The sequence below is a fragment of the Lactuca saligna genome, chromosome 9, assembly GCF_052625555.1.
Source record: "Lactuca saligna cultivar CGN05327 chromosome 9, ASM5262555v1, whole genome shotgun sequence".
In the NCBI taxonomy this organism is placed as follows: domain Eukaryota; kingdom Viridiplantae; phylum Streptophyta; class Magnoliopsida; order Asterales; family Asteraceae; genus Lactuca; species Lactuca saligna.
In genome coordinates, this window is record NC_136425.1 from 80,999,300 (window position 1) to 81,014,703 (window position 15,404).

Here is a 15,404-nt window from a genome sequence, read left to right on the forward strand (position 1 = left end):
TCTATCTTTTACGATGGGGTAAACGTTACAACAAGACAAATCCTTGACTCTCAAAGACCAATGGAGAAGAAGGACCCGACTACAATCAAATATTTAATTAAAGAATTCGCAAAACATTCACGCGAATACCACAACCCATAGGAAGATTTTACAAAAAATTGTGTCTTTATGAAGGAAGCGAGAGACATCTTACATCATTGCCATAGTGAACCTACCAGAGGCCATCATGGAGAACAATACATGACAAAAAAAGTCTACAATGCGGGATTCTTTTGGCCTACCATATTCAAGGATGCAACAACCTTTCAAGGCCTAAACTTCGTTGTGTTCGATTTCAAGGAATGCAATTTATGTCATATTCAGGGATGCAAGAACCTTGGAAGAGTTAAGAAATGAAGCATACACTAACTCTTTGATTTATAAGGACAAACAAAGAAATGGCATGATGCTAGGTTAAGAGGGAATAACGATTTTGAACCCGGTCAAAAGGTCCTACTTTTCAACTCAAGGATGAAGCTTTTCTGGGAAAATTAAAGACACGTTGGTATTGACCACTCATGGTCAAGGAAACCTTTCCACATGGAGCAATTTCTAACATCCCAAAAAAATCAAGGTAAAATTTTCACTTTCGAAACTAATCCAAAAAACCATAAGTGTTTACCAAAACATAGTTTCCAAAAGCCATGACACAAATCATAGTATCCCAAAATAAAATCTCATAAAAGCCCAGGATCATAAGCATGATCAAGCCTTCGGCTTGCCCCTATCATCTGATGTACCTGAAATCATAAAATCAAACTTTATGCCTAAGCTTAGTGAGTCTCCCTAGAGAGCCACACACAACCAAACATATACAGCATGCATGGATGAGCCTTCAGCATAATTGGACCGCATAGGGCCTACAATCTATCTAGACCACTCTCCGAGTCTTTAGCCTGACTAGACCGCCTTACCGGGCCTACAACCTATTTAGACCACCCTACAGGTCTTCGTCGTGACAGGACCACCATGCAAGGCTATAGTCTATCTGGACCACCCCGGGTATCTTGGACATTAGCACCACGCAGGACCATCTTAACGAAACAATAAAAATAACATGCCAACATACACAGTAAGACTCAATAACCAACAAATACAGGTAATCATACGGATCTACCAGTCTAGCATATATCCACTGAATACATGTAATCATACAGATCTACCAGTCAAACATATAAATAACATAGCATAATTTTGTATACTAGGATACATAATCTAGTAGGCCTACATTGGTGCATTCAACCGACAAGTATAGTGAGGAAAACTCACGTAAATCACAAAACCGACCAAAACCCAACTTAATGTCATGTCGACCACAACTATCAGCTCTCTCTATCAAAGATGGGTGTTAAACACCTCCTAACAATCCACACAAGGTAACCCTAAGTCTACCGTCCAAAAATAGAAATTTGGCCTAACTTTAACCCATTCTAAATGTCAACAGTCAAACTCAACGACCACTATTAACTTTAGTCAACCGCCATGTCATGGCCTTCCTTGGTTACGTCGTGGCCCTCATGTGATCAAACGGATAGAAAATTCCCAGTCAGCATGTTGTGGCGACCTATGGCCATGCCATGGGAGCTGAGATTCCGAAAACTTAATGGATTAAGCTGTTTTCTTCGATTTTAAGAATTCCAAAGCTTAGATCTGGTCCATTCTATGGTCTAAATGGATATGTTTTAAAACTTTATCCATTAAGAGACCTAAAGAGATTAATATCTCCAACCCTAGGTCCAAAAAATCCCAATACCACAATGTATTAACCATGTAGCCCTTAATCTGAAAAGTCATTAACCCTACCACTCTAGAAGGGTTTTCTAATACCAGATCTATCGTAAAGGTGGAAGCTTTTTGGACATGCATACCAGTACATGTCTAGAATCCAATTTAGGTCAAAATGGGCTAAATTGACCAAAACTCTTGTAAGATCAAGAAACCTCAACCAAAACCTAGATCTACAACAGATGTTGCTCATGGGGCTCTTGAGAGTCATAAAGTTTCCAACTTTATGAGTTCCTTCTTTCCAAAATTGCTCAAACATGAAGGGCGTGGGACAATATTCAATATCTGACCATTTAAGCCATGAATCAATTAACGTGGACACTTACAAAGGTCTATAGATTCCCAAACGAGTTCTTTACTTCAGCCAAGAAGCACCATAATCCTTTCTAATGCCTCTTCTTTCTTCATAAGCACCCAAGGTCAGTAAAGTGGACTCACAACTTTCAAGGAGGAATTAAGGTTAGGGTTTCTGAAACTTGAGGGTGATGGAGGCCACTAAGGAACCCTAAAAAATACTTAAAGAGGTTTAAATACAATGCAAATCCTAAAAGGATCATGGGCTTAGACCAGGACAACTGCCACGTCGTGGCAACCTTTGGACACGCTGTGGTGATCCAATAATACACGTGATCCATTAAATATTTTTCACGTCATGGCCCTCCTTGGCCACATCATGGCACATGATTTTCTCCAAAAATTAATCTTTAGTCCCTGATAAAAGTAATCTTAATCAATCTGGAACACATGTGTTAAAATTCTCCCCCACTTAAATTAGATTTCGTCCTCAAAATCGCTCCTTACTATACCCCATGCTATTCAGACAATCCCTCCAGAATCCCGATCTGAACTAAGAAATCGAATCATACAGGCGAATGGCTTCCCATACTACAATTAAAACCAAATCTTAGTGAAACTCACATACCCTGACTAGTAATGAATCATTTATCCACTAACTTTAACCAATGAAGAGTAATCATCATTACTCTGCTTGAAATCTGGAAATTCAATACCTTGTCTGACTCCCAAATAGGCAAAACCATCATGGAGCACATTCAATATGACTTTACTTCACAACCCGGACCATAGGGAACCCTTTCGATGCCGAACTATTTTGTTGGTACTACTAGAAAATTGAACCTCTTATTATTTGCTATTGTTGAACCCTCTACTTGAAAACAAAGGCAACTCCCAACACGAGTCTCAGCTCAATAACTGTTGTAGTGGAACACAAACAACATCAATATATTCCATAAACTCCTTTTAACCACATCGAAATCAAGGAATCTTATAAATAAAACTTGAGAAACCACTCGAAAATCCACAACTACCAACCAACAACATAATAACTTGAAAATACTTAATCGCAATGGCTATCTTTCTCTCCGTAACTGTAAGACCTAACATCCAATGATAACCACATAACTGGGAACTCTCAAAACTACAACCACAAACCAACACCATCAATATACTTCCTGGAACCAGGAACCCATTGATTCTAAACTTCAGAAACCATACTCTAAGATTGATGATCACCAATTCGTTGTACCTACCCTAGTCCCTGACTAGGAATACCACCAAAACATTTGGTAAGAATACTCAAAACATACCGATCATGAATTTCGCCCAATCCCAAATCCAAAAATTATGCCCAAGAACCTTAAATACACACTTGACTTCCTGACAAATCATCATTGACCCACTACTCTCACGAGCATAATGATGGTCCATCCAAGAATTTCACCTTGCATCCAAATCCCTTATTATCTCAGGTGTGCATCCATCTGAAAAATCACTCGAGACATTCACAATGAATTTCATGACTCGAAATTCCATAATTAATACCCTACACTGGCAACTAAACTCCTAATAGAGAACCCACTAGCAAACGGGGTTCATAATGCAAACACTCTGCAACAGACTTCAAATTTACAACTATTAATCCCTACAACCTTTACTGCCCACATGATTAAAACCAGCTGGCCACTGAGTCAGTTGACTCACACAATGCATTAATACCTAAACATACCAAGAAGACTAATGATCTAAGACCTAAGAGTCTCATTCAAACGACTATCAGGCCCTACCCATATGAATCATACAACCACTGGTTCTGGATACATTGTGATACCTTCTAACCACTAAACAATAAGCTCACGGTACTATACCGACCTTGACATCATCCCATCATTGGCCTAAAGACTCACTAACGGCACCACATGGGCCTAAAGATACCTGACCATCAATCCACCAACTTCCAGGAACCCAATCAACATCCCTCTTAACATTAACTAAGCACAACACGGGTCATACCCTTCTATCACACGCAATTCCTTCCAGAGTACAGGCTGCTACGAATGCAAAATTAGGCAAAAACATGGCAACATATAACCAGAGAATGAGATAGGTAGTTTCATTCTTGTTCCAGTTCAAGAGCTACATACCAACTATGAACCATGCTAAAAACTTGAGCCAAGTGTTCTCATGCTATCTTACTCAGTCTACATATATCCATAAGGGAAACACATAACCAACCCTACATCTACTGCACTCTTTCTTCCTCAAAACCTTACCCATAGGGTATGATACTAGTAGATCTAACCAAACTGGCGAACCTCAACTACTAACATAAACATACTCATGAATGGCCGAAACTAAGATCCTACGCCTCGACCAAAACTGAACAGATCCAACCATTATGCAACTAGCTCAATAAAACTTCCAAAGTTATCTGAAATGATGTCAAAACTCTAGTCTGGTCAATCTAGATACCATCCCTGACGAAATGACATGCCAAAATTGGATTTTGCGTAGATCCAAAGCTACACCTGAAAAAATAAACAACGTTGCCCCAACATCCGAACTTCCAATAACCAAGGACATCTGCCAGAATCAAGACTGCTATGTGCAATAATTCCACAACCAACCATTGAGGGTACCATACCAAGAAACCAAAATGTACAATGTACAAATTTTGACAATATGTTGACGGATCCATTGAAATCCATCTAATACAGCTTGAAACTTCCGAAGAAGATATGTTATTGATGATGAATGAAAAGACCAATGATCAAGAGTCCATTGAAAACTAATCCATTGATTTAACATACTATTATACAAAGCCCGTGAAGGACCAAACATACCAATCTTTGAAACTGATTGACCAATCATCAACTGGCCATCCTACACTATAGATACCAGTCTATACGACGTGTTGAAAAATCCCTCAACAATCGATACTAAACCTAAGCAACACAAACACCTCTTGACCTATTCCTAGACGTTCCCGAAAGGAACCACTGGCTACAACAAGCTCCTTGTCCCATGACTTCTTATCGCTAAGATGAACCTTGCATTCCTGAACACATATAGAAGTTGCTTTATACCCCCCCTCTTGACCAAATCCTTAACCAAAGTTTCGCATACCCAAACCGTAAATCCTAATGATCTATTCTTATGTAACCATAACTCGAACAAATCATTGATCCTCTAAGAAGAATATCCACCTCTCCCCCACTTAGGGCTCAAACTACCACCAACTAACATTGCAAAAAGACCAAAAGTCAAACCGACTCACCCAGATACATAACATCCATGACCCTTGGAATGTATACCACAACACAAGATGGTCTTCCTGATAAAGATCAAGCAAAATCCAAGAGTTTCCGAATCTCAGATGAAGACCTTGGGAACTCCCTAATCATGACTGCCTCTAACATCAAGAATCCCATCACTACTAGAAAGCCAACCTTTTACGACGCTCATTGCGCGTCGTAAATGGCTAAGATGACGCACAAATGCGCGTCAAGGAAGGCCATGTCATAAAGAGAGACGACGCGCTTTTGCCCGTCGTCTATAGACGACGCTCATTTACGACGCGCCTTTACGACACGCAATGTCTATCAAGGAAGGCCCTGTCATAAAGGAAGACAACACGCATTCGCGTGTCGTAACCTTACGATGCGCGTGTTAATGACACGCAATGCGTATCAAGAAAACCCCTGTCAAGAAAGGCCATGTCATAAATGAAGATGACACACATTTTTGCGTATCAAAATTTTAAATGTTTAAAAATATATATTTTTTTATAGATTTACTAATTTTCAGATTAAATTTGCATTTAATGCATCATAATAGAAAATAAAATATCATATACAAAAAATATAATTCATTTCATAAAATTTAATGTCATACAAAAATAGAATCCATTGCCTAATATTTTATTACAAATTTGACATTTTTTTGTTTCCAGACTTTGACAATTTGTGCTGCTGCTGATTCCGAAGCCAATCTGCGACTGCATTTTAGAGCTGATTCAGTGGAAAGAGCATCCCATACTCCATCACTTGAAATTACAAGCCGCCCAAAAGCAGAAGATAGTTGAAGATCATGAATAATTAAAAGTTGTTAATAAAAAGAGGAATAAATTGAGTTTAATTACTAAACACCAACATTTAAACCAATTAATGAAAGTTAAAGCATCTAAATAATATAGCATGGGATGCAAATATATCATGCATCGTACAAACAATGAAGAGTTTTAGTTACTTGAAGATTATTGACATCATTGGGATTAAGAGTTTTATTTGCTTATCCACTGCACCTCATATGTTTCCATCACATTTGAAGGATTATAATGCTATTTAGCTCTATTAAAGATGCTGCAATATCTCTCTATTGTTATGCATGAAATCAAGACATATGATCTTCTAATACTAGAAAACAAGAGCTATTCGGAATAATAAAGCTACATACCTGAGTTTGCAAGAGGTATCGCAAGGTGCTGCCGACTCAAAACCAAGCAGCCTTAGGCACTTATCAAGGACTGACCTGAGGATGCACATCTGATAGAAAAAATATAAAATTATTATTACAAAGATTAATAAAAGTTATTCGGAATAATAAAAAAGTCAAACCTTTAGTGCTTTCCAAGTGGTTGATTTGAGACCTGCAATTTTTTGCATCCATTGTTGTCATGACCTTCATACATGGGGCCCAATGTAGAAACAACATCGTGTGGACAAAAGGAATTGGAGAGTTGACTAGTCAAACAATCATCCATGAGTTTTTTTTCACTAAGCCTACCTCTTTGCTGCATTGATTTAGATTGGAAGTTGATGGAGTGAACAAAGTTATGTTAATGATTTGACATTGAAATAGAAAACTTGGTAAGAATTTATCACATGTGGAAAGGTCTCAAATAACCATTCAAATCTAAACTTTTAGATGCATATATAAACTTTAAGTTACAAAAAAGGTCCATGTGCTTTCTGATTTTAAAGTGTTTAGTCTAAATTTGACAACTTTTTCAACTTCAGTCCTTATATTTCATGCTCTCATATTGATTTTGGTTCTTAAAACCTTGAAATAAGGACCAAAATCGATATACAAACTTGAGATAAGGATGGAAACTGAAAAAGAGTTTAATTTTGGACTAAACATGGTCAAAACAGGAGGCATAGGGACCATTTTTTTAATTTACAATAAAATCAAATTACTGGTTACCTCTGGGAGATATATGTGAAGATGATTGAGCAAGGATATGTATTTAGGGATTCTAGCTTGTAATTTTGAGGCAAATGATCTTGGAGTAACAGTATCACCAACATTAGTGCCTGGTATATGATTTCCATGATAGTAATTACGAATTCCATTATGATTTTCAACGGCTTCAAGAACAGGAACATTATCTCGGGTCAACCAGTCAAACTGATGAACACCTTTGACTTCAATAATGGCAGGTGAGATGGCGTTTAACGCAAACCATGAGTGCATGCCTGCATATGTTTTCTTATCAGTGATGACATGCAAAACAATCTTCTCAGGTGTTAGAGATGACTGGACTATAGAAGTGAGCACAACAGTAGCTGCTAAGATGTTGTCACTTGAAAGGATAAAATGGTAATATGAGTTGTTAGAAAGAACAGGGAGAAACTCCGATGAGGGCAACTGGCGGCGTGCATGGGCATTAGATGAGTATTCATCGGTTAATCTCAAAGAGAGACAATGGATGCCTTTTGGAACTGAACTTGCTGCAAAATGTTTGTTCATTAGTTCTTGGAGTTTAGATTCTCTAATCTCCCTCTTAGATCTCTCCATCTGTCAAATTTATTTAGAAAAGGTGTTAAACAATAATGGTGAAACTTATTCAATTAAAAAATATGTCAATGTTGTCAACAGCCAAAATACAAACACATGTGATAAGCATCTGCACAAAACAAAATCAAAATTACAACTTTAAGAAATTTTATTTTAGAGCAACAGAAAAATGAAATATCAAAATTACCAATGAAACCCTGTATGATGATACAGATTCCCTAAGAGAATGAGCCCCTTCTTCCTGATACCAAGATCCATCTCTGCATCATATGGAATATTTTTGTCAGATAATTATCATTTATTGGAAAAATTACATAATAGAAGAAAGATTATGAAGATATCAGATATACATCTATATCTGATATCTTCTTAATCTTTCTTCTATTATGTAATTTTTCCAATAAATGATCGTTATCTGAAAAAAAATCTTTAATAATGCTACAAAATAGAAATACAATAAAATATATATTATAATAAAATATATGTTGCAAAATAGAAATATGGAATACCTTCAATAATGTTTGTCTGGTTGATTCCCTCTCCAGGTCTCTTTTCCGTTTTGCTTCTGCAGTAGCTTCCTCCTCCACTCGCCTCCGAGCATCTTCAGCTACCTTGGCTTCTGCTTGCATTCGTGCTTTTACAACATTTATGTTTTTGTATTACTAAAGAAAGAAAAACTTAAATTTATCAACAACCATCTGAAACGAAAAATATAAATAACCATCAAACTTGTGTAGGAACCTGCTGCTACTTCACTCTAACCTCTCCTTTGTCACCTTCAGTTTTAGGTACTTTTCTGTTGGAATTTGTATAGACTACCTCCTGAGTTTCTTTGGGGTTGTTGTATGTCCATCATATGAAAATCTTGGATAAATTTTAGAAAACCCTTACCAGACAAATTGTGCAGAAACTAAGTTCTTGATTAGCAGGTGAAACAACTTCCAACTTAGAAGACATAAATACCCTTGTTTTCAAATAACCTGAAATAAAATCCTCTGATAACCCCGATCCAGCATTCCCAATCTGCTCACATAATGCAAGAAGCTCCTGCATATACACAAAAGGTCATTTTCGTAATTTGACTAAAAAAGAAACCAATCTTTGTATACCTCATAATACATATGATCGATATCCATACGCATATCTCAATGATGAGCAACTCTTCGTCCATAATTAGAAATATCAAGCATTGCAACACCCTGTTATTAGAAACAAATAAATTAATAAAAGGAATTTCATTTTCTTGCATGATTTGATTATGAAGAGAGTAATATTTAATAATAATAATACATCTTCAGGAAGAACTCTTAAATGTGGAAAGCCACGTGGTCTTTCCAAGCTCGGTTAAAAGAGGGGTTTATGTAGAAGCTAGGGTTTATAAAAATCCACAGTTCCATTGGAGGAAAAAAGTTAGAGCATCAGTATTTTCTTCTGATGTGGGCATTTCATCATTACATATATGCTTTACAAATGTTGATCTTCTAATTAGCACATGAAGTACGTATAATTAGTTTTCTTAAAACAATAAACAAGAAGGAAGAAGAAGTATAATAAAAAGAAATACAATAGAGAGAAGGAAAAGACAAGAAGAAGAACATACCTTGGAGAAGTCATTTCTTTTCCTCCTGTAGAAAAAACTCCGAAGCGTGATTTCAAATTCAGAAAATTCCATGGAAAATTCTTGGAAGAGAGACTGATGATGGGATGCGTTGTTAGTGGTGTGGAGATGGAGGTTATTACCGGTGGTGAAAGTTTTTATGGAGGGATCGATTTTGATGCAGAAAGTGTTAGGGAAGCTGGGATATCAATTTTTTCTAGGTTCGTTTCAGATGGAGATGGTGACTCCAAGGATGACCAATGCTAGTATATCGATGATGGTGGGGAAGCCGGAAAATGAAGGTGAATCGTCCACCCATGCTCTGGTTTTTCATTTGTGAGAACCTAAATAAAATTCCCTATAATTATGGAGGATGTATTTGAAGAGGGAGATATGAGAGAACACAGATGAGACGAGGTCAGAGGTGAGTTGAGGTAGATTGGGTAGTGGTGGAGGCGGATTAGGGTTTACAGAGAAAAGCAGAAGGAGAGAGCAAAGGTTGTGGGCTGGTGGTGTGTTACAGTATGATAATAATAATAAAAAACACCTACAGTGAAGGTCCTTCATCATCTTCCACTGCCATTACTTCCTCCAGTGACAATTTCGAACTCGACGGGGAAAGGAAATGAGTCGCCAATAAAAACCCCTAAACCGCATATGTTTACAATTGTATGCGAGTGATGGGCCTATGTATAAGTGAAGACACATGTGAGGGGTAGAGAAGCTGAAGGGAAACCACCAGTAGCGCCACCACCTCTATAAGCGGAGCAAGAGCTTGATGGTGGAGTAGAAGTAACTGGCGAGGGCTCGTTCAGCTGGCATGGCCATTAAGGCCCAAAGTTTCGCATACCCAAACCGTAAATCCTAATGATCTATTCTTATGTAACCATAACTCGAACAAATTATTGATCCGCTAAGCAGAATATCCACCTCTCCCCCACTTTGGGCTCAAACTACCACCAACTAACATTGCAAAAAGACCAAAAGTCAAACCAACTCACCCAGATACATAACATCCATGAACCTTGGAATGTATACCACAACAAAAGATGGTCTTCCTAATAAAGATCAAGCAAAATCCAAGAGTTTCCGAATCTCAGATGAAGACCTCGGGAACTCCCTAATCATGACTGCCTCTAACATCAAGAATTCCATTCAGATGCATAAGAAATAACTTTGAAAGTCCATTCATAACACCAAATTCCTATCTAGAAACAAGTAGACCATGACACTCCTCACCTGAAAATCCCTAACCGTCAATTTATCGTGAGAATCATTCATAAATACAAAAGGCATCATTCTTACAGTTTGGATACATCGGAGACAAAAAAAAAAGTTGTGGCTCCCGATTCACTTCCGTAATCACCTGAAACCATCAGCTAGAACCCGACCTGCCTAAATTCAAAGAAATCATGCCCTTGATCTCATCTCATGAAAACCATACCACAAGAATCCTCATGTTCATTCCACAATACCATACTGCTACCAAAAACTACAACCATCTATCCCCATGCTAGGTCTACATCCCAACTCTGAACCTAACATGTCTGCTCTCTCTCTTCCGAACACAAAATGTTAGAAGAACATAGCCCCCCATTGTATATAGTAACAATTCAATCCATCTAACAATCACTTAGCCTTTGGCTATAATCCTCGAGCTGATCATAACAATCACTTCTTTCTTGAGTCTCGAAACTCAAATGGCACTACCTCGAGCAAGGACCTCAAGACCTCAAAATCAACTAACTCACCTAGGTCTACACCATTCAAACCCAACCTGGCATGGCCATTAAGGCCCAAACAATCACCACACTAATCTTCAGCTTGAACAACCATATCTACGATATCGACATATATGGAAACATTGCCACAAATCATGGTTATAAAACCACACTATCTACCCTTAATCAGCTCCTTAAAATCCTCGTGACTATGGATCCTATGCTTCTAGTAGTATGAGCCTACTACTACTTTTCACACCTATCCATACTTTCCTCAAGAAGCACCCAGATTCCTCTAAACCACATACTTATAATAATACTCCTACTACCCACTAAACAACATAGCAACCAAACTAAATCACTTCCTAGGCTCTCCTAGGATCCCCAACTCACCTTGCCATCAACTCCTGAAAACCCCTATTAATGCCCACTAACCACTTCATGAATACAATTACACGTTAACAAAACTTAAATAAGCTTTCGACTAAAAGACCCAACCCTATAATGGTTAGACTCAAACAAGAGTTGTGTAATAGAGCCAAATCAATCATTCGAAAATTATATAATCTTTGCAGCATGTAAATTAACATGTTCATATAATAGTTAATTACATCAATATGAGTCCCACAAAGCACAAGCAAGTTGCATTGGAGCAGTGAAACCGTTTGGCACTAAGACACCATTAAATCAAGAGATCTTTACATGAAAATTCCGAACCACTAGGCCTAAGCATCAAGCATACACATACATCAAGTACCTACTTTCTCAAGAATGGCTAATCATTCCTCACGCAGACTTACTGTAAATTACACTCCCTCATAGAACTTCCACCAACCACAGCCACTCGTGCATGTTAATCATACAGAATGTTAGATTCTATAGGCAGTCGAATAATTGATTCTACCTTAAGCCCACAACCAGACAAGGAACATGAGATAAAGCTAAATCAAACATTCTAAGGCTATAAATTCTTAGTTATGTACAACTATGATGCACACACGAAGAAAATACAGTAATGATGTCAATTCCATCTAAAATACAAGAAATTATCCTAAGCTATCAGACATCATACATCATAAAATTTTATCATGCAATTCTCGAAGATCCGTAGCTTACTACCGATTTTAACCAATCTCTAATACCAATTTTGAGGTTAGTATATTGAGTTTTTTTTCCTATTTACTACCACATTGACGTTTTTCTTCAATAAACCATGATATGTATATGAATTTGTTTATGCATCATAATGCTGCATAAATCTTAAATGTCTAAATGTTAAATATGTGAAAACAAGGTATAAGGCCACATTATGCTTTTTTGCTTTCTAAGTGCATACAATGTTATATATTGGCCACATGTTGCTTTCTATGTGCATACAATGTTATATATTTTACTTATCTACAAGTAAAAGTGATGATAGAAGGCTATAAGATCTTTACAATTTGAGTTTATGTGCAACCTTATAGAACTAGCAAACAAACTTCATGTATACATTATGTTAAGTTACAAACATTACCTTAAAAAATATCATCTTGAGTTATTTGATGTAATTAGATGCTATTGTTTGGATGGTAAATTGTTTAATATGGTTTCAAAGTGTTTAATTTTATTAGTGACTTAATGTTGGTCATTATGGCTTTAGCTTAATTAGGTTATTAATAGCAACATACTTTTAGTAATTTTAAAATAATTTTAAAGTAAAGGTGAATTGATTAAAATCAGATTAAATTAGTTTTAAAATCAAATTAATATTAATATTAAAATTAAATTAAATTAAATATAAAATTAAATTAATATGATTTTCTTATTAAAACATGTTGAATCGGTGATTTTTAGTTTTAAGTTTCTTCTTCATAACCATTGTGAGTACTCTATCCAATCAATCTGATTTTTATTTCTCGAGTATATATTTTTTTATATACTTGTGAATACTCTATCCGTTCTCGGCTATCTATTTATTTATCTAGCACAAATACAATCTAACTTTCGATAACTACATATATAATATAATTTTTAAAAGTGAAATAGCGATGACGATCGATAAGAGTTGGATTAGAGAGAACCGAATGTCTTCAAAATACTTGGAAGGTCTTAAAAACTTTATGAAGATTGCTGAGAAACATGTCAACTCTAAAGGCAAAGTGCGTTGCCCGTGTAAAACGTGTGTGAATTCGTATCGACATGTTTTGCCTATGGTTTATGCTCACTTACATGACATTGGGTTTCTAGAAACATATACTACGTGGATTTATCACAGTGAGAAACATGTCGATTCTTCGGATTTAAGCTACAATTTGACTCCAAGAACAAACACACCCACACGTAATGAGATGTTTGATGTAATTGATGATGTTATGGCGGAACAAAATACAAATGAAGAAAATATAGACGAGGAGTGTATAAAACCGGAACTTGATGATTTGTTTGAGGAGCTCAATACCAAGTTATACCCTAAATGTAGCAATATGTCTGCCTTAAACTTTTTGGCAAAGTTGTTTCATATTAAAGTGATCAATAGATGGACAAATAGTTCATTTGATCAACTTGTAGAGTTACTAAGAGTTGCTTTCCTAAAGAGCAAGATTCCAACTTCACACTATGAAGCTAAAAAGAAGTTGAGAAAGATAGGGTTAGGATATCAATCGATCCACGCTTGCAAAAATGATTGTGCTTTGTTTTGGAAGGAGAACGGTTCCATGCAAAATTGCCCGATTTCTAAGGAGAGTAGATGGGTGAACATAACTACAAAGGGGAAGAAATTACCACAAAAAGTGTTGCGATACTTTCCTTTGACTCCAAGACTTCGACGAATGTATAGCTCCATATTCACAGCTAAAGATATGAGTTGGCATAATACTGGAAGCTCAATAGATGGTATGATGTATCATCCGGTTGATGGGAAGTCATGGCATGATTTTGATCAAAGATATCCAGAGTTTGCTAAAGAACCTAGAAATGTTCGTCTAGGTTTGGCTGCTGATGGATTTAATCCATTCGGCAACTTTAATAGTACTTATAGTACTTGGCCGTTTATATTAACTACCTACAATACACCACCATGGATATGTATGAAAGAGTCTTCTTTCATGCTAACTTTGCCGATTCCTGGCCCTAAATCACCCTCAAAGGACATTGATGTTTTCTTGAGGCCTTTGGTGGATGAGTTGAAAATGTTGTGGGTTGAAGGAGTACAAATGAGAGATGCGTCAACCAACACCGTATTCAACATGCATGCAATGTTGTTATGGACTATCAATGATTTTCCAGCACGTGGAAGTTTGTCTGGATGGAGCGGTTAAGGTTATTTAGCATGCCCTACTTGTAACGCAGACACATCTTCCATTCATGTCACCAACAAGATGTCTTATATTGGTCATAGACGATTCTTGCATATGAACCATAAGTGGAGGCAAAGTTTATTGTTTGATGGTCAACCTGAAACAAGGCCACATCCAAGACGATTTAGCAATACAATTATAATAAAGCAATTAGCTTGTCTCCCTGATCGTATTCGATGGAAACATCCTGAGCACGGGGGTGCAACAAGAAAGTGCAATGATGAAACAAGAAAAAAAAGAGTTGAATTGGACAAAACATAGTATCTTTTTTTAGCATGAGTATTGGTCTTCCCTCGAGCTAAAACACAATATAGATTTTATGCATGTGGAGAAAAATGTGGATGTGAGTTTTGTAAATACTGCATTGATGAATGAAAAAACCAAAGATAAACAAGAGGCAAGAGAAGACTTGAAAAATATGGGCATTCGGCCACATCAGTGGCCAAAAGAGAAAGTCAACAAGAGGAAGAAAGTCAATAATAATAAGGAAAGACAACAAGAAGAAAATAATACTACGACATGTTGATTACTCTTTTAAACCAATTAATCGACAACAATTCGGTCAATTCATTAAAGGTGTGAGGCTACGTGATGGTTTTCGATCGAACTTTAATAAGAAGGTGAATGATACTGCATCAAATTTGGTTTGGCTAAAGTCTCACGATCATCACATCCTCATGCAACGATTGCTTCCTATAGGGGTTCAAGCATTTCTCCCAGAAAATCTGTCAACAACAATCATTGAATTGTGTACATTCTTCAAAAAAAAATTTGTGCACGGTCATTAGATGTTAACGACATGAGAAATGCCAGAAAGGAAGTGGTGAA

The 15,404-nt window shown here is 36.8% G+C and overlaps 1 protein-coding gene and 1 pseudogene across 2 annotated transcripts; one reads left to right on the top strand and one right to left on the bottom strand.

Moving 5' to 3' along the window:
- Window positions 1-6,739: 6,739 nt before the first annotated feature.
- On the bottom strand, window positions 6,740-10,152 carry LOC145016522 (putative galacturonosyltransferase 14 pseudogene; annotated as a pseudogene). Its single transcript, XR_013666230.1, has 6 exons — window positions 9,521-10,152; window positions 9,030-9,119; window positions 8,430-8,967; window positions 8,108-8,180; window positions 7,327-7,920; window positions 6,740-6,913 (listed from the first exon to the last, which is right to left on the bottom strand). The product of XR_013666230.1 is annotated as a putative galacturonosyltransferase 14 pseudogene (transcript).
- A 3,116-nt stretch (window positions 10,153-13,268) lies between these two features.
- Window positions 13,269-15,102, top strand: LOC145016523 (uncharacterized). Its single transcript, XM_078974810.1, has 2 exons — window positions 13,269-14,456; window positions 14,851-15,102. Exons 1-2 carry the CDS (start codon window positions 13,269-13,271, stop codon window positions 15,100-15,102), a joined length of 1,440 nt encoding a protein of 479 aa, XP_078830936.1.
- The last annotated feature ends 302 nt before the right edge of the window (window positions 15,103-15,404 follow it).

Excerpts from the sequence above, each read along its gene's own strand:
- LOC145016523 (XM_078974810.1), top strand. The coding sequence starts at position 13,269 with ATGACGATCGATAAGAGTTGGATTAGAGAGAACCGAATGTCTTCAAAA. Across the intron at positions 14,457-14,850 it reads GAGATGCGTCAACCAACACC|CATGAGTATTGGTCTTCCCT; the intron begins GTATTCAACATG and ends ATCTTTTTTTAG.